This window comes from Muntiacus reevesi, chromosome 13 (assembly GCF_963930625.1).
Source record: "Muntiacus reevesi chromosome 13, mMunRee1.1, whole genome shotgun sequence".
In the NCBI taxonomy this organism is placed as follows: Eukaryota; Metazoa; Chordata; class Mammalia; order Artiodactyla; family Cervidae; genus Muntiacus; species Muntiacus reevesi.
The window spans coordinates 17,750,365-17,770,986 of NC_089261.1; the positions used below are offsets into that span (position 1 = coordinate 17,750,365).

The 20,622-nt window shown below is 41.0% G+C and overlaps 1 protein-coding gene, 1 non-coding gene and 1 pseudogene across 7 annotated transcripts in view; all 3 read right to left on the reverse strand.

Annotated features, from left to right (window-relative positions):
• CIT (citron rho-interacting serine/threonine kinase) overlaps positions 1-20,622 on the reverse strand; it is a 172,441-nt gene that overhangs the window by 109,479 nt on the left and 42,340 nt on the right. For all 6 annotated transcript variants that reach the window (XM_065904437.1, XM_065904438.1, XM_065904436.1 and 3 more), the window contains 2 exons: positions 15,634-15,837; positions 14,034-14,187 (listed from right to left, as the gene is read on the reverse strand). In XM_065904437.1, the coding sequence (XP_065760509.1) occupies positions 14,034-14,187; positions 15,634-15,837 (358 nt within the window). The remainder of the gene's footprint in view (positions 1-14,033; positions 14,188-15,633; positions 15,838-20,622) is intronic.
• LOC136146218 (U2 spliceosomal RNA) lies at positions 590-700 on the reverse strand (annotated as a pseudogene).
• Positions 12,179-12,250, reverse strand: TRNAC-ACA (transfer RNA cysteine (anticodon ACA)). Its single transcript has one exon. It is a non-coding gene; the product is annotated as a tRNA-Cys (tRNA).

Genomic DNA, 20,622 nt, shown 5'->3' on the forward strand with positions numbered 1-20,622 from the left:
GATCGTTTTAACAGTGATGGTTGGTAGAGGTCGATGCTAGGAACCTCTAAAGGACAAGTCTACAATAGTTAATATGACAAATTCTACACTAAGGAAATGATAACAGAAACAGAGGAGACACGGATTAACAGAATGCATGGCAAAAATGTGACAACTGATGCAAGAGCAGAGATTTTTAAGAATATCAATGAATGACTCTTACAAAGGGAACAACTCCAAGAGAAAAAGGTTGCAATAGAAAGAAGAGCAAGATTTCCAGTATCAGAAATCGCATGGGAATGAACCAAGAGAATAAATTAGAGGACAGGTAAGAAGAGCTAGCTACTATATACATATAAGTAATTTAGCACATGAAAACATCTCCTGGAGCCTCAGGCAAGCCCCCTCACTGTCACCCCTCTGAGTAGAAAATGGTCAGATGTAACTTGTCCAGATAGCACAACTGTATACAAAACGCAAAAAGAAGAAAAACTGGATCTAGCTTCCAACAAACTTGAGTAGATAAAGAATTATCTGACATGTTTGGTTCCTCAAACAGTTATAAAGAGAATTTTAGTAATGTTGACTTGGCTGGTGATCAGTTTTTACTATGGCGTCTTCAAAGAAAATGAATATGGAAGTTTTAGCATCACTGAAGTATGCTTTAATCTGCTAAGAACAGATACTACATTTGATCCTAGCCAAAAGGCCAAGAAGTGATGAAGTATGCTTTAATTGATCAGTCTCAAGGATGCTAGGGCTGGGCTGCCCGCAGTTAAGCAGGTTTCCTCTCTGGGGGCAGATATAAGATCTCAATGGAGTTGTGCACTCTGTCTGAATCTCGCCTTTCTCAAGGGTCATGCTCCTATAGGCTGCTTACTATCAAGCAGCAACTTATGTTTTCCCACAAGATTACACTTTTAGAGATGCTTTCTCTCAATTCTGGATCACACTTCAACCAGCCTTCTAACACTTCCCCCCTCCCTCTTGGTCTAGGTATAGAGCAACCCTGTGAAACACCTATACAGGATGGAAACACTCAAAGAGAATCTTTTCAGAGTGTAACTAGTCAAGACTATAATTCTCTGGGTGTGGATACATCCAGTTTAGGGCACAGATGGAGGCCCCCAGAACATACCTGAACAATAATTCATGGGTTTCCATTTCCTGGAACCTCCGTGCTCTAGACCCCAACAACTTTCCCTTCCAGCGCCTTTCCCCTTGAATTACCTAGACCTAATGACACAGCCAATCAGATTCATTCTTTGCTGTCCTCAAGACCTCTGTAGTTATCTTTTTCTCCAACATTTGGGGGGTAGGGGGCGAGTTCTCCAACATTTTTTAATGATCTAATCATTTTATTTATTTAGTTTTGCCTATGCTGGGTCTTCACTGCTGCGTGGGTTTTTCGCTAGTTGTGGCGAGCAGGGGCTACTCTCTGGTTGTGGTGCACGGGCTTCTCATTGTGGTGGCCTCTCCTGTTGCAGAGCACAGGCTCTAGAGTGTGTAGGCTTCAGTAACTGCAGCAGGAGGGCCCAGTAGTCGTGGTTCCCAGGCATTAGTTGCTCTATGGCATGTGGGATCTTCCTGGACCAAGGGTCGAACACATGTCTCCTGCATTGGCAGGCAAATTCTTTACCACTGAGCCACCAGAGAAGCCCTATTTTAAAATTTTTAATATCAAAATTTTCATATGTGCAGAAGTGGTACAGAAGTACAATGAACTCCTGCACACCTTCAAAAACGTACAATATTCTCATTTCATTTCATTTCACCTACTCTGGTCCCTATTTTATCTGCACGTCTGCTGATTACTAAAAGCAAACCCCAGACATCATATGATTTTGAGACAGGCTGAAACCTGGGACCCTTTGCTGCAGTGCTTGCACCCAGACAAAAGTCTCAAGTAATAAAATACAAAGAAATTGTAAAGGACTACAAATAACTGGATGCTTGCACAGTTGGAGCAAATTATGGACAAAAAGATACAAAAAGACCCCAAACCCAGCAGCCACTTCTGAAGAGCCAGGAACAAAAGCAGGGTACTGCACATGCAACTTGCACACACCACCACCGAAGAGGTGGGCAAACCACCTAAGCCACTCCTCCAGCCCGAACCCTGGTCACACCCCTTCCCTCACGCTATACAAGGAACCAGCTCACGTCCCATCACCCTCAGGGAGAAAGCAAAGGAACCTGCTACTTGTTATCACTCCCTGCTGCAGGAGCCCCACCAAAGCCTTGCCTGAATTTCTTACCTGGCCTCTTCATCAATTTCTGTCGATTGAGGAGGCCAAAAACACTGGTTGGTAATAATTTCACCTATAATTACAGTAGCAAATATCCCCAACTCAGGGTTTCTCAACTGTGGCACTACTGACATCGAGATTGGCGAATGCTTTGTTGCAGGGGACTGACACGTGATCATAGGGTGTTTAGCAGTGTCTCTGACCTCTACTCACTAGATGCCAATACCACCACAAGTTGTGACAACTGAAAATGCCTCCAGACATTTCTAAATGTTCCCTAGAGGGAGAAGCACGACTTTCTAACAGATGAGGACTTAAAAAAAAAAAAAAAACCATGACCATAATACCTTCATCACACCCAACAAAATTTACATTAACTCCTTAACATTATCTAATACGATGTTTGTGCTCAATTTTTTCCAGCTGTCCCCAAAGTATCTCTTTACATTTGATTTGTTTGAATCAGGGTCCAACCAAGGTTCACACACTGATTTGGTGGGTATGCCTCAATCTATAAAGACTGACTTTTTTTTTTCTTTAATGGTATTTATTGGTTTAAGAAACTGAATCACAAGATCCCTGTAGAAATCTCACCATCTGGACTCAGTCGGTTGTACCCTTGTGACATCATTTGACATGTTTCTCTGTGCCCATGTTTCCTAGAGTGTTGAAAAAGTATTACTGCTCAGTTATATCTGACTCTTTGCAACCCCATGGACTGTATCCTGCCAGGCTCCTGTCCATGGAATTCTCCAGGCAAGAATACCAGAGTGGGTTGCCATTCCCTTCTCCAGGGACTCGTTCCAAGCCAGGATCTAAGCCGAGTTTCCAGCATTGCAGGCAGATTCTTTACCATCTAAGCCACCAGGGAAGCCACTTCCATTTCCTAGAAACTGGAAGTTAAATCCAGGGCCACATGCACATTCATACTCAATTTCGCTTGGAGAGAATATTTCCCAGGATGTGTTGTCTACTTACTAGCCCATGACATTAAAGGGCACACAATGTCTGCTTATCTTTCTTTGTGTGATGTTAAGAATGATCCATGTGATCCAGTGAGATCAGCCTGGTCCCTCCCCATGACCTTCTCTCTCATCTTTCAATTCATGTCTCAGCAGCCATGGATGATCTTTGCCTAGAATCATTAATTCATTAAGAGTTGAAAAATGGTGTTTTTCTAAGTTCATCATTCCTTCTACATTTACTAGCACATCAACAATTTGGTAATTTTGGAATACAGTTCAAACAGGTAGGCAGGATAAATGCTTGGTTCATTCTCTATGTGTGTGTTCAGTTGCTCGGTGGTGTCCAACTCCTTGTGACCTCATGGACTGTACCCTGCCAGGTTCCTCTGTCCACAGGATTTTCCAGGCAAGAATACTGGAGTGGGTTGCCATTTCCTACTCCAGGGAATCTTCCCAACCCAGGGATCAAACCTGAGTCTCTTGTGTCTCCTGCACTGGCAGGCATATTCTTTCCACTGCGCCACCTGGGAAGACCATCTTTCCCTACACTTAGCAACATTCAGAGCTGGGGTGAGAGGAGGGGTGTGCCTTAGCAACTGCCAGAAGTGACCATTGAGATTTCTTTTTTCAGTTGCCAGTATGAACTCATAATTGGATGTGTTTCAAGCCACTGTAGTCTTTTTGATACTTATTATTATCCCATTTTAAGCCAGGAGAAGCCCATCTACCAGATATTCTTGCCAAAAAAGTCTGCTACTTTCCAGTTTATGGGGGATGGAAAAACACCACCCACCATCAGCCTTATGGAAGAAGCAAAGAAACAAATGTTTTCCTTTATTTTGGTTTCTGTGTGGCTATCAGTTCTTTGTGTGTATCCTTTGTTAGTCAGAATTTTGAAGGACATCCCCAGGAACCAAAGAATCGGTCATACTTCTTTTCTGAAGTGAAGACACTGAAAATCATTTCCAATCCCTCAGACATCATGAGCCACCTGGACCTCCTACTCTGTGTCCTTCAGTTCTGATCTCTTTTGACTCCTGCCAACCGCCCTCTTTAGTGCTATCTGAACTTTGCCCTTGGAAAATGAGCGTAAATGCAATTGCTGTGCTTCATAGAACTGACTGCAAAGTTGACTGATGAGTAGAGTCCCAGATGTTTAATATAATTTTGAATCTTTGGCCAAAATCATTTCCATGTTTCCTGGAAAAATCTTCCAAGCAAGTAAGAAATTAATAAGAGTTCAGTACTCCAATTTATGGGCTCTCTAACAAATCTATTTCCTTTTTCTCATCTTCTCCCAGGAAAGGCATGAATTTGCCTCATTTAGAAATGACTTTCTGAAGTGAGATTCAGCACTGCAGCACTGGCTTACACTAAGAGGCACCATAAGAAGCGATCACAGGGAAATCCCCAGCGCCACCACATCACAAAGGGTCTCATTTTGGGGAACCCCATATTGAAACTCCTCAGGACTCAGTACCAGAAAACTGAGTCTTCTCTGAACATATTCTGGATTTTTTTTCTCACAGGACTGAGCCTCTTACAACTGTCCATATTCTCCATTTTAATTTGGCCACTAGGAGGCTAAGGATCCCAAATCCACCCCTGGCTGGCAATTTAACCAGAGCTTATTGGTTTTTACTATTAACCCTGCCTCTATTTCCCTACTTTGATACTCACTTTATCCAGATTTCTCATTTATTTTTATCATTTTAGTATTGCAATCATCTCTAAAGTAAGTCATCTCAATTTATCTTGAAATAAAGTAGAATATTACATACATATTTTTAACATCTCTAGAAGTAGCTTCTAAATTCAAACTAGAGGGGGAAGACCCTATGACCTTAATCCATATGAGTTTAGCTTTTTCTTTTTTGGCCACAAAGAATGGCTTGCAGGATCTTAGTGTCTTGACCAGGGATTAAACACAGGACCCAGCAGTGAAAGTAGAGTCCTAACCACTGGACGATCAGCAAATTCCCTGCATTTAGCTCTTTTTACCCTATTTTCTCCTACGAATAATTTATTCTTAAAAAAAAAATCCCCAAGACATATAAATACTCACCTGTAAGAGCCACTGACCACATGTCTCAATTACTCCTTTTTGAAGTTTTAGCAGGTGTTGCCCACGTACTCTTGTCTTTCTAGAATATTCTGATGGCTGAGCTCCTGCCATCACTATACCATCCCCCTGCCCTTCTCCTCTCCTCTCCCTCATGCTGATCAGCTAAACACCCCCCAGCTCCCCTTCCTCATTTCCTCCAGCCCCTAAGTGACTGCATGGGTATCTAACAGGGAGACACACCTAAAGGCCAACCAAGGCTAATGGAGAAACACACAGCTACCATCCTCCACAAATTAGCTGAAAAAAACAAAATCTGGCCAGATACCTGCTTAAAATGATAGAAAATTCCAAACAAGCAAACCTTTAAAACACACACACAAACGGACAAGTTACTGAGATAATGTTATTCTAAAAGCAGAAAACCAAAATAAATAAATGAAATATTCATGTCAAAATCATAAGGGGTGTTCTTTTGAGAAGAGAGAACTGCTCATCAGAAATCAATGTCAGGACAGCTTGAATTCAAAGTATCAACACGGTGGGATTGTACAAAGCCTTCTTCGTTTTTTTCAACGATGCAGGAAAACAGCCTGACAATAAACATTCCTGAATTCTTAGGAGGCGGTACAACAATGCCGTTAAGAGTGCAGACTATATTGGTGTTTGTATTAGCATACAGAATATTCTGGAAAGTTATACAAGAAACTGATAATAATGGTTCACTTTAGAGAGAGGCACTGGGCATGGCGGGGGTAGGTGACTTTTTTTTTTTAATTGTTTAATCTTTTGCATTGCTTGAATTTTTTTTTTTTATCATGGACTTTTTCAAATAAATTTTTAAAAAGTAAAGTGAATCTGGAGTCAGGGAAACCCAAGTTAGGCTCTTGTCACTGCCAACTACTAGTTCCATGACCTTTACCAAGAGGCTTCGTCTCTTCAGGCCTCAGTATTCTCATTGGTACTGTGGGACCAAACATAGTACCGGCCTCACAGAGATTTTAGGACAATATGCACAGTGTGCCTTGCAGGGCCCCCAGGTACATAGTAGGTGCTCAATAAAGGGTCATAATACACACCTAAAAAGTATTGAAAAAGGAAAAATCCATCCTTAATAAATATAGTTATGCCCATTATCTTGTAAATAACCTATAATGGAATACAATCTGCAAAAATACTGAATCACTATGTTGTACACCTGAAACCAACACAATATAATGCAAACCAACTACACTTCAATTAAGGAAAAAAAGTAAATACAGGACAACAGTAATGCAGAGAGCAGTGGGGGGATGTAGAAGGCATACAAATGCCTTTATTACAACTATCTATTTGCCATCAGCAGGAAGAGATTACGTTAAACCACCATCTTGAAAAATATGAAAGATATAAAGTCCATCTGAAAGAAAAGCTTTAAATTCCTCAAAAGCAGAGCCTAAAATCTTGCGTTTCCAAGCAGTTCCATCCGCCTGGGAAAGTTCTTAGCCAAAAAGCAGCCTCCCCTTACCCTCAGCCCAGAGGACAAAGCAAGGAGGACTCTGCCAAGATGAGCAAGAAACTCAGGCTGACAGATCTCATTTTCTCCTCTCGCAGAGCTTCACAGATGCTACATACAGGAATCTTATTTCTCAGGATCTTACTGAAGTGCAGTTTCTGACTCAGCAGGTCTGGGGTGGAGGGGAGTCTGAGCCTCTGCAACTCTAACAAGCTCCCAGATGATGTTGGCGATGATGATGATGCTACTGGTCCAAGGACCACACTCGACACAGCAGGGTCCCCCTGACCCCAGGCTACGGTTCCACTGCGGGTTAGCAATGGCAGTCTTGAGTGACTCTATTTACTGTGATGTTCTCTCCCCTGGTAACAACCTGACCAATTCTTCTATAACAATGGTTCTCTACTGGGACACTTGTACTGCTCCCCCAACCCCAACAAGGGACACTGGCAAATGTCTGGAGATGCGTTGGGTTATCAAAAGACACAGAGTCCTACTGGAATCTGCGGGTAAACGCCAGGGGTGCTGCTAAACATTCTGCAATTCACGTAACAGTCCCCTAACAAATAATTATCTGCTCCTAAACATGAACAGTGCTGAGGTTGAGAAACCACATAACCTCAAATAAACAGAAAACATGAATCAAGTGCTCTCAATTCACCTGGAGACTACAAATCATAATTTTAGAAGTGGGTCATCGATCCAACATGGTCCTTTCCCAGGCTAGATCTGAGGCAAGGGGTAGGGCAGTGGTGGTAATAAATTAGCAGAAACAACAGGATGCTCTATGTGGGCAAGGGGTCACCGGGTCACAGTCTACATTTTGTTTACATGTGATTCAGTAAGCCAGTGGGTGACCTACTAAGCATTAAAAGCATTCTACCCTGTTTTTTGGTCACACCATGCAGCTTGCAGGTTCTTAGTTCCCCGACTAGAGACTGAACCCAGGTCCTCAGCAGTGAAAGCGCAGAGTCCTAACCACTGGACCGCCAGGAAATTCCCAAACTCTACCATTTTGAGGAATGGCAATTTAAACAGGACTATAGCTCTATTTAAGCAAGGGACCTATAATTTAGACTGTAAGTTCACTGAAGGCTGGGCTATATCGAGATTTATTCATCCACAGAGCTACAGCACCTAATACAGCACACAGCACTCAAATATCATGATGAATCCTATAGATTCAAACCTACTACAAATTCCAAATGTGCTTGAAAAGACACAGAGCCTAAAGAGTGGTACTATTTGTCATCACCATAAACATCATTAATAACAACTATCTATCATAAAGCATGCATGGTATTGCAGAAAGTAGAAAGGGCTCTAGAATCACCTAGACCTCAACCCAAATCCAGACCCTCTCTCTCACTTGCTATATGATCTGGGACAAGTTACCACTGTGTCCATACCTGGAGAATGGGTACAATAATCCTTTTCTTTGAACTGTTTTAAAGTAACATAGTGTAATACATACTTAAATACTTGGTAGTTGGCATAGAACAGTTGCTACTTAACCAGTATTTCCTATCAGACTACAGGACTGGAGTAAAATACCCAGTGAAGTCTCATGGTACTGATTTCTATACACAAAAACATGTAAGAATTTCATGCAAGGATAGGAAGTCTTAGAATACTTTTCCTTTAAACCAAAGGCCTTCATCCCTTAGGCTTATGGAGTAATCAAAGGATTGTACACCTGGAATTCTGTGATGGCCATTAGGTGCCAGGTAGTGAATAATGATCAACAACGGAGACCCCTTTGTCAGGGGACTATCTCAGAGCTGATCAACACTGGACCACCACTGAGTCACTACTGGATGGAAATGAAATGTACTTTCTGTGACAAACGCTAAGAACCTGGAAAACTCAAAAGTAATTCTACAAGAACTGTGTCTTTCTGAGAAGAGTAAAATGAAGATGACTCAAAAGAAGCCTGTGTCATAAGCAACAGATAAAAACAAGTTCTCTAGAGCATTAGCTATAGAGGTTCTAGGAAACGATTCAGAGTCAACACTCTCATTATGCATTTCTCACTGTTGAGACGTGGTGGGTTTGGACGAAAGGTGCGAGTGTGCTGGTTCTGTTTACATCACTATGACTCTGGGGGAAGATATAAAAACATGTGAGGAGAAGAGCACCCAGGACAGCACAACTCTGCCACTGACAGAGCAGGTGCCTGATGTCAGGAAAGGCAGGCATAATCCCAAAGGCATGAAAGAGGGGGACTGATTGGCTTCCGCATTCCGGAAGCCCAGAAAATCAGGCAGAGGGCACAATCAGACTCCTGCCCAATACCAGAAACATCACTGGAATTGCACAGCCCAGGGCAGCTAGGATCCTTAAGAAGCCCAATACTGAAACTTGGAAAGTAGCCTTGAAATAAGCAGCAGCAGCTAGAAACTCAACTCTATATCTGATCATGTGCGGCAGGGAATGAAACATCAAGGTAGGAGGTGCACAGTGACCCATGAGTGTGGCAGAGCACTCTTGACTTGCCAGGAGAACAAATATCCCTAAACTAGGTCAGATTCTTGGTTCGCACATTGTTGCCCACAGCAACTCCAACTCCAAGGGGTAGGACCTAAATGCTCCAAACGACCAACTGCTCCATCTAACCTCAGGGGTCAAAGCCAGGGCATGTCCTAGTTTCTCCCAGTAACCACTCCCAATTCTGTCACTCATCCATTTGCCCAGACCCTTCTGAAGCTGCATTTATATATCCTGCCTGGACCACCTCTTGAGATAATGAGTTTTAGAAGATTATTACCTGCTGTGTTAAGCATTACTTCCTTTCCTTGGTTATAACGAGAAAACGAAGAATTGAGGGTGAACTAGCAGAAAGGCTAATGTTTCTTTCATCAAAGGACAGTCTCCTGTGTAGAAAGTGGAAGTATTCAACAGCCTGGAACCACAACGCATTTGAGCAGCAGTCAGGAACTCAGGAAACCTAACTTCAAGTGCTTTGGTTGACGAGAGTCACTCAATGTGTGTTTATGAAAAATGGGACTGGACAAAGGCATAATTTGTGTTAGAACCACCTAGTTAGAAAATAGCTCAAATGTCATGGAGTCCAGCAATGTTTTCAGTCACAAACTCTCAGTTGATTACAAATACACAGGGATCGAAGGTGGGTGAAAAACAGGAAAATCTGCTAGGAGACACTGCAATTAATACCACAGCTCTCTGCATAGTCAGGGATGCCTGAGAACCACCAGGAAAAGGCCCTATCAATCCTCAGAGGGCATGGAGATCCCACTCACTGGCTGAGCTACATTAAGTGCCTCAGCCAGGATAAAGTGCCATCAGCCACAGGCACTCTAATTGCAATATAGTGCCCTGGACGGATTCCTGGAACAGAAAAAGAGGCATGAGTGAGGAAGCCGGTGAAACTGGAGTAAGTCTGGAGTTTAATTAATTGTACAATCTTATTTTGACAAATGTGACGTTGTTATGTAGAATGCTATGGAACAGAAAAAGGGGCATGAGTGAGGAAGCCGGTGAAACTGGAGTAAGTCTGGAGTTTAATTAATTGTACAATCTTATTTTGACAAATGTGACGTTGTTATGTAGAATGCCATCATTAGGGGAAACTGGAAGAAGGGTATGTGGGAATTCTACTATCTTTGCAAATTTTCTATAAATGTGATATTATTCCAAAGTAAAAGGGCTGTTAAAATTACTAGAAGTTCTTTTAAGACAAATGTGTTTCATGACTCTTCAGAACCACTATGCTGGGAGTTAGAAAATAAAAACCATCAATAGTTTCTGTCAGAATTTTAGAATCAGGATTCAGGGCAAAGGACATCAAAATACATCTCTCTGAAGAAGACATATACTAATAACCAACAGGTGTCTGAAACGGTGCTCAGTATCACTAATCATCAGGGAAAGGCAAATCAGAACCACAATGAGCTATCATTTCATGCCTGTTAGATTGGCTATCATCAAAAAGATAAGAGGTAATCAGCATTGGTGGGCATGTAGAGAAAAGGGACTCCTTGCACACGGTTTGGTAGGAAGATAAACTGGTGCAGCCACAATGAAAACAGTATAAAGGATACTCAAAAAAAATTAAAAATAGAAATTCCTTGTGATCTAGGAATCCCTCTTCTGGGTATACAGAAGAAAATAAAATCTGTACCACAAAGAGCTATCTGTGCTCCCACATTCATGGCAGCATTATCCACAGGAGCCAAGATAACAGGAATAACCTAAGTGCCCATCAATGAACGAATGGATATTTAAATAGGTGTGAAGGAATACTGCTCAGCCTTTAAAAATAAAAAGAAGGAAATCCTACCATTTTCAACAACATGGATGAACCTGGAAGTCATGATGCAAAGGGAACTATGACAGGCACAAAAAGAAAAAAACTACATGATCTTACTCATATGTGGAATCTAAAAAAGTTGAATACACAGAAGCATGGAGTAGAAAAACGGTCACCAGAAGTGGGGAGTTGGGGGAAATGAGAACATGTACAAACTTGGAGTAATGTAGGATGAACAAGTCCCAGAGACCTAATCTATTAATACAGTGTGATGACCATACTTAAGAATACTGTATTGAATACTGAAACTTTGTTAAGAGAGTAGATTTTAGATGTTCTCATGAAAGGAAGGAAGGGACAGAGAGAGAGAAGGAAGAAAGGAAAGAAGAGGAAGAGCCATTCCACTGTGTCTATGTAAATCAAATTTTTACATTGTATGTCTCACATATATACAATTTTTATTTTTAAAAATATATTTAAGAAAAGAATCAGGATTCAGCTGGGTGAGAATTCTCTCATATGAACTCAGTATGGGAAAGTGAGAAACATGTTAAAGATGAGGAAAAACTAAGCAGATATTTATCAGGATATGGAAACATTACGTAGAGTCACAGAAGACACAGTGAGTCTCCTCACGTGAAGAGGAGGCAACAAGTGCAAAGACGGTCAAGTGTACAGTGACCCATTCCAGAATCATCTCATCCCAACGACAACCATGACTTCCCACAAGACAGACCTTGTGATGCACAGTAGGGGCCACGCTCTCTCCCAACATATATTCTTTCCGGGCACTGTGTAATTTACAGAATGGTAGTTAGCCTCAGAAGCCCAACAAGCCTAAAACCTATAAACAGCCGGAGAAGAAAAGACTAGAACAAAATATGGGAATTCTAACACAATACCAAAACATCAGCAAGGTTTACCAGAATACAAAATAAAGTTACCTGGGTAATTAATCACCATTTGCTGACTTACTTGGGTGGAGACAACTGGCAAAGACAAGAATAAGAAAATGAGCTGCTTATTTAAGAAGTGAAGTTGCTCAGTCGTGTCTGACTCTTTGCAACCCCATGGACTGTAGCCTACCAGGCTCCTCTGTCCATGGATTTTCCAGGCAAGAATACTGGAGTGGGTTGCCATTTCCTTCTCCAGGAGATCTTCCCAACCCAGGGATTGAACCTGGGTCTCCCGCATTGTAGGCAGACGCTTTACCATCTGAGCTACCAGGGAAGCTCTCTATTTAAGAAGACTGGAGCAATACCACTTCTGGGCATACACACTGAGGAATCTAGATCTGAAAGAGACACGTGCACCCCAATGTTCATCGCAGCACTGTTTATAATAGCCAGGACATGGAAACAACCTAGATGCCCATCAGCAGATGAATGGATAAGGAAGCTATGGTACATATACACCATGGAATATTACTCAGCCGTTAAAAAGAATTCATTTGAATCAGTTCTAATGAGATGGATGAAACTGGAGCCCATTATACAGAGTGAGGTGAGCCAGAAAGATAAAGAACATTACAGTATACTAACACATATATATGGAATTTAGAAAGATGGTAACAATGGCCCTATATGCAGGGCAGAAGAAGAGACGCAGAAGTACAGAACAGACTTTTGAACTCTGTGGGAGAAGGGGAGGGTGGGAAGTTTCGAAAGAACAGCATGTATCAAGTGCTCGGGCCTGTTGGGCTGGGAAGATCCAGAGGAATCGGGTGGAGAGGGAGGTGGGATGGGAGACCGGGATGGGGAATTCGTGTAACTCTATGGCTGATTCACATCAATGTATAACAAAACCCACTGAAAAATAAAAAAATTAAATAAAAAAAAAAAAAAAAAAAAAAAAAAAAGAAGAAGACTGGAGATAAAAAAGGTAAGGCAAGAAAAGATTAAGTATTTGGGTGGCAATAAGAACCAACTGTATCAAATCTTTCCAAAAGCAAAAAAGAAAGACTGCACTGAAAATGTACTTCTGATTAAAAGCCCTGAATCATGGAGATTTGGGGATTGATCCCTAAAAGACTTGAAAAATATAATAACATGGCTACCAGAAGAGAAAAAAAAGTTGCCACAAGAGATTTACAGAAAATTCGCAGAGGGTTAGAGAAACCATCGAAATGGCTTTCAACTGGACAATAATGGCTCTTAACCCAACTCCTATATGTCAGTTAAAGGTTCAAGAGGTTACAGTTACTACACAGCTCCAACTAGAAGCCTGGTTTTGACACCTAGAAATGGATTCCATTTCCCTGCCTCCCCTCATCACCAAAAATCAGACACACACTCAACCCGGCCAATGGCTTTCCTACAGGCTCTGATCTGTGCTAATCACTGAGTCAGGTTATAGATCTCATTCAATCAACACATTCAAGCATAAAAAGGTTGAAAAAAAATGACCAATTTGTAAAACATCAAGCATTTTGGACTTGTAGATAATAAATCAGGTCTTTGTTCTTAGTGAATTCATTTTGCAGTAATTGATAACAAAGTGATGTATGAATGAATCCATTCTGCATATGCATTATACGTGCTTGTGTGCAAAGACAAATATTTTAGAGAGAAACAAGCGAACACAGCAAGGCATTTATGGCTTTAGGGCAGGACTGGCCATTAAGCAGAGCAATGCTGGCACTCTGCCTAATCTGAGTCTTTTTCCTAATCTTGCGAACAAAATAGCTAGGTCCACTCTTCCTCTGGGAAGAAATTCTGCCAAACCAAGTGACAACCTTCAGATTCCATCAATCTGTACCTCTAATGTACTGAGGGATAATACTCCAAAGGCCACATAAACAGAGTTTGATAAATGATCCAGTTCTCTGCAAACAATGTTAAAGTAGAAATATTACTCAAGACAGCTACATCATTACCCTTTTCCATTCCTATAGATAATTAAAACTCTTACTTATATAATTTATACCAGCTTCTGGGAGGCAGAATAATTTCAGATCACTCTTAAGTATTTCTTAATCCCAACACCAGAACTGAAGGAATACAACTCTACTTACAGTTACGAATGTTACTCCAGTCGATTTTGGAGAAGAAAGGATGACAGCAAAGGCCTTCAAACTTCAGTCTCTCTTTCTGGCCACACAACAAACTCTGGATTAGATCAAGCAATTCACTGCTAACTTTGGGGTCATCTGGAAACTTCAAGAACCGCTATTTCCAAAAAAAATTAAAAATAATAAAATATTCCCTTAGCAAACCAGTTTCTCGTGTCTCAAAGTTAAAAAAGTAGTTCTCATATATTCAAGTTTTTTTTTTAAGAAAGAAGTTTTATGTCCTCTTAACTTTGGACCAAAGGCATGTTCCCACAGTAACTGTTCTCTTCACATCAGTAGGCTTAGCTCCCTTGCAAGGGTTCAATACCCTTCATGATTTGATCTCTGTACCCTCTTCCGTGTCACCTAGCTACACTCCCCGCCTCACTCTTTGCCATCCAACAACGATGTGCTATTTAAAGCTGCCCAAACAAATCACTCTGCTTTCTCTGCCCAGAAGGCCTACCCTAGTCCGAGCCCCTCCTTCCCTGCCTGCCTCCCCCTCCCTCTCCCACTCCATCACTCCCTCCTGCGTGCTCCCCCTGTACTCTGCTTGTGCACTTACACACTATATTTTGATTTCCATGTGATAATGGAGAAAGAAGGCCAAGAGGGCCTTTCTCCTTGCCCATCACTGCAAACTTGGTACCTAATAGTGCCGAGTACGAGTTACTCGTTACTGAATGAATGGATGGAAATGAAGGAAACAGGTGAGACTCAAGCATCATCTCGGGGGAAATTTTAACTCAGGAGGAGACAAAAGAATAGCAAAAAATGTATGTATGAAATAAGCATACAAAAAGTATATTTTATATAGAAAAATATGTATGAAGCATCCCAGGAAGAAATTGAATACACAAAAATCTATGAAATAAATTCTTTTTCCTTTTTGTTGAAACTAAAACATGGATATTTATCATATCCTTAAGAAACAGGCTAATATAATGACAAATACAGTTTCTAGACGATAGCTTCAATTCTACTTTATGTGTCTCTTAGTATTTCTATCCATGTCTCTGAATTTTAACCATATTTGGCAGCTAGTGGCACTAAGAAACAGTGTAGCATATCAAGAGCAGGTATTTCAAAGCTAGACTGCCTGTGCTATTTTGGGCAAGTTATTTACCCACGCTGTGCTTTGGTTTCCTCATCTGTAAAATGAAAATAACAACAACAATATCATCATCTCACACGACTGCCTGAGGATTAGCCAAATTAATGAACTATATTCCACAAATCCTATGACCCCCATTTTACTCACATCCAACATCACTGTAATCAAAGCATTTTATAATCAATAAAATATACTACATTAATTGGCAGCAGTTTTTCCTTTTTAATGATACCTAAAAAGATGGCATAGACTTAACAATTACTGGCACCTGAGAGTCAATATAATACAATTAATAAAGCATTTAGAATTCCTTTTGGCACAGAGTAAGTGCATAAAGTATTTGCTGTTGTTATTATCCGGAACTTCTGGTTTACATTATAAATATTCATTCGCACCATTTTAAAATGACATTTCCCAATATTACCTCAGAATCTAATAAGGGCTCTTTACCTGGAAATTCATGATGTTATTGAAGGTTTTGGCTGAGGTTCCTTCAGTGAATGGGCATCTTCCATAAACCATCTCATAAGCAATAACTCCCACTGACCACCAGTCACAGTCTAGGCTATAGGCACCTTTTCCATCCCCATTCATCATAGTCAACACTTCAGGGGCCATGTAATCTGGAGTCCCAACCGGGAGTTTGGCATTTACCTGGAAACCCGCAAATAAAATGAACACAGCAAATTTTCAATTATCCTCAAATAGATTGCCAGCAGCCACAATTCAGACATAAGCTGATTTGCCTCTGATTACTATTCTCCCAGGCACTTGAACCTTCTGTCAAGTGGCACAGCATCAGGAAATGCAAATGAGTCACTCACTTTAAAAAAAAAGAAAAGCACATAATGTAATCCAAAGGCAAAGGGGCCAGGATTGCTGACGACATACACTGTTTGGTTACACAAATGAGAGTTGGGTACATACCTGGAAAGGAAGATATCTTTCCTGACACTTCTTACTGATACAACAGAACTTCTCTTACTTAGGGAAACAGTAAAATGATAATGTATAAAGATGAATCTAAAAGATCAATCTACCCTTTATTACAAAACTGGCAGTTTGCTGGCAACACAATATTGTAAACATGTGTTCTATCTCAAGTTTAAATATTTGAAATCAATATTCCTATTCAGCCCACCCACAAGGCAAGACATGATAAATAACTTCCACCAGAGGTCAAATGTTATTAATGAGTTCATTTTCTTCACTCCCAACTCCTGCTCCTCTGATTCTCTCCCTACTGTTCAGAAACACAGAGCCCTCCAATCCTTGGTGCTCAAGCACATGACCTTGACAAAGAAATATCGGGGCAATGTAGCTTTGTCTCTTTATAAAGCTAAACACAATCCATTTAAGGAACTGTCCTTATTTCGTAGAATTTGTCCTTCTGACTGGTTTAGTGTTTAAACATCCTTTGTTTCCGGAAATGATGCTGATGAAAAGGTATGTTTTCTACCCCTCACTCCCACTCCTTCCTAGGCACCCTAGTAAGCTGGCAACCTTTGGGTCTTCAAAACTGTCTTGAAGCTTTATTGAGCCATGAAATCTGAAGGTGAAAGATCACCTCTCTAACCTTCTTTCCTGTCGAAACAAAGAGGGCCTGATACTGATTACACACTGGGTTGACCAGCTGCCCAATAACCCTATATCTAAAAAGGATTCTCTCATATCAGCAGTTACAAGGTTCAAAAGAACTCTCCCCCCATTAAAGGGTATTAAGTGCCCCTATTTGAGCTAAGAGATTCTATAGGGGTGACCACACATCTTTCAGGCTGGGCTTTCTATCAAGAAAATCAATTTGCTTTGCTTTGATTTGAATAGAGATTGAGAGGAAATCCATGTTTAGAGAAGATGTTAGGAGTCTCCTTTACCCAGTGAAGAAGGCCAAGCTCTTCCAGCCTGAAACTTTAATCTTGCCCATTCCCAAAGACCCATTGTTAAAGAAAACAAATCCATTCTTCCTACTCCCTCTCTTTTCACCCCTTCCCTCAGGCCCACCACAGGTTTGTTTCAACCTTAAACTCAGAGAACAGTGTGATATTGTTGCTCTTAAACCATTCAGCCATTGGGCAACAGCACTTCCATTACAAACACATATTTAGGAAAACTAAAGGGTCACACCACCCAAGAAATTCACAGGCCTGTGCTGACAGACTAAAGTGAGGAGAAAGGAGAAAACATTTGGTCTAAAACAGGACAACTTAACCTTGAGGAATTCAAAGTAGCTTCAGTCAAAAGGCAACTTTGATGTCAGGAAGCCTGAGCCAAGATTTCTGTCTTTTAATGTGTGTGTAACAGAATGATCTCTGTTCGTTTCCAAGGCAAATCATTCAATATCATAGTAATCCAAGACTATTCCCCACCCAGTAACGCTGAAGAAGCTGAACAGTTCTATGAAGACCTACAAGACCTTCTAGAACTAACACCCAAAAAAGATGTCCTTTTCATTACAGGGAACTAGAATGCAAAAGGAGGAAGTCAAGAAACACCTGGAGTAACAGGCAAATTTGGCCGGAGTACAGAACGAAGCAGGGCAAAGGCTAACAGAGTTCTGCCAAAAGAACGCACTGGTCATAGCAAACACCCTCTTCCAACAACACAAGAGAAGACTCTACACATGGACATCACCAGATGGTTGACACCAAAATCAGACTGATTTATATATTTTGCAGCAAAAGATGGAGAAGCTCTATACAGTCAGCAAAAACAAGACCGGGAGCTGACTGTGGCTCAGATCATGAACTCCTTATTGCCAAATTCAGACTTAAATTGAAGAAACTGGAGAAAACCACTAGACCATTCAGGTATGACCTAAATCAAATCCCTTATGACTATACAGTGGAAGTAAGAAATAGATTTAAGGGACTAGATCTGATAGACAAAGTGTCTGATGAATTATGGACGGAGGTTCGTGACATTGTACAGGAGACAAGAATCAAGACCATCCCCAAGAAAAAGAAAGGCAAAAAAGCAAAATGGCTGTCTGAGGAGGCCTTACAAATAGCTGTGAAAAGAAGGGAAGTGAAAAGCAAAGGAGAAAAGGGAAGATATACCCATGTGAATGCAGAGTTCCAAAGAATAGCAAGGAGAGACAAGAAAGCCTTCCTCAGCAATCAATCCAAAGAAATAGAGGAAAACAATAGAATGGGAAAGACTAGAGATCTCTTCAAGAAAATTAGAAATTCCAAGGGAACATTTAATGCAAAGATGGGCTCAATAAAGGACAGAAATGGTAGGGACCTAACATAAGTAGAAGATATTAAGAAGAGGTGGCAAGAATACACAGAAGAACTGTACAAAAAAGATCTTCATGACCCAGATAATCACAATGGTGTGATCACTCACCTAGAGCCAGACATCCTGGAATGTGAATTCAAGTGGGCCTTAGGAAGCATCACTACGAACAAAGCTAGTGGAGGTGATGGAATTCCAGTTGAGCTATTTCAAATCCTAAAAGATGATGCTGTGAAAGTGCTGCACTCAATATGCCAGAAAATTTAGAAAACTCAGCAGTGGCCACAGGACTGGAAAAGGTAGTTTTCATTCCAATCCCAAAGAAAGGCAATGCCCAAGAATGCTCAAACTACTGCACAATTGCACTCATCTCACATGCTAGTAAAGTGATGCTCAAAATTCTCCAAGTCAGGCTTCAGCAATACGTGAACCATGAACTTCCAGATGTTCAAGCTGGATTTAGAAAAGGTAGAGGAACCAGAGATCAAATTGCCACCATCCGTTGGATCATCAAAAAAGCAAGAGAGTTCCAGGAAAACATCTACTTCTGCTTTACTGACTATGCCAAAGCCTTTGACTGTGTGGATCACAATAAACTGTGGAAAATTCCAAAAGAGATGGGAATACCAGACCACCTGACCTGCCTCTTGAGAAACCAGTATGCAGGTCAGGAAGCAACAGGTAGAACTGGACATGAAACAACAGACTGGTTCCAAATAGGAAAAGGAGTACATCAAGGCTGTATATTTTCACCCTGCTTATTTAACTTATATGCAGAGTACATCATGAGAAATGCTGGGCTGGAGGAAGCACAAGCTGGAATCAAGATTGCTGGGAGAAATATCAATAACCTCAGATATGCAGATGACACCACCCTTATGGCAGAAAGTGAAGAACTAAAGAGCCTCTTGATGAAAGTGAAAGAGGAGAGTGAAAAAGTTGGCTTAAAGCTCAACATTCAGAAAACTAAGATCATGGCATCTGGTCCCATCACTTCATGGCAGATAGATGGAGAAACAGTGGAAACAGTGACTGACTATTTTTCTGGGCTCCAAAATCACTGCAGATGGTGATTGCAGCCATGAAATTAAAAGACGCTTATTCCTTGGAAGGAAAGGTATGACCAACCTAGATAGCATATTAAAAAGCAGAGACATTACTTTGCCAACAAAGGTCCGTCTGGTCAAGGCTATGGTTTTTCCAGTGGTCATGTATGGATGTGAGAGTTGGACTATGAAAAAAGCTGAGTGCCAAAAAATTGATGCTTTTGAACTGTGGTGTTGGAGAAGATTCTTGAGAGTCCCTGGGACTGCAAGGAGATCCAACCAGTCTATCCTTAAGGAGATCAGTCCTGGGTGTTCATTGGAAGGACTGATGCTGAAGCTGAAACTCCAATACTTTGGCCACCTGATGTGAAGAACTGACTCATTTGAAAAGAACCTGATGCTGGGGAAGACTGAAGGTGGGAGGAAAAGGGGATGACAGAGGATGAGATGGTTGGATGGCATCACCAACTCGATGGACATGAGTTTTAGTAAACTCCGGGAGTTGGTGACGGACAGGGAGGCCTGGCATGCTGTAGTCCATGGGGTCACAAAGAGTCAGATATGACTGAGTGACTGAACTGGAACTGGAAATAACCAATTTTTTTTAAAGTACTATAAAAAATACATTAAAAAACAAGAGATGGAAAACTGTAACATCCTGGTTTGACTAGGTATTGGTAATTCCACTGTGTCGTTGATTACATGCCTACCCTTTATGCCTGATTATTCTGCAGAACCATTAAAATACAATCCTCAAATATTCATCATTTCTACATATCAGGGTTTATTTTATCATCACATTGGTTTGTTTGGGAATATTCAGTTCTCCTTACTGACAGCTCCCAGGGCTTGGTCATTTGTTCACAACCAGAGTTGAAAGTTGACTGGGTCATGTTTATCAGCATGACCCATCAAGAGGTATAAACTGCGAATGCCTCATTTTCAAACAAATGGTTAGAGTTATCAGAGAGCCAGATCACTCTGCAACTGATTTCTGCTCCATAATAGGTAAGTGATTGTATACATTTTATGTCCAATAATTTTGCAAATTTCCAAAATTTTAAGAAAAATAATCCCTAGCTTGTTTTCTGTACATCTCCTACTACAGTAATTACCATTAACAAAGACTTTTAATGACAATTACTTGCATTTCCCT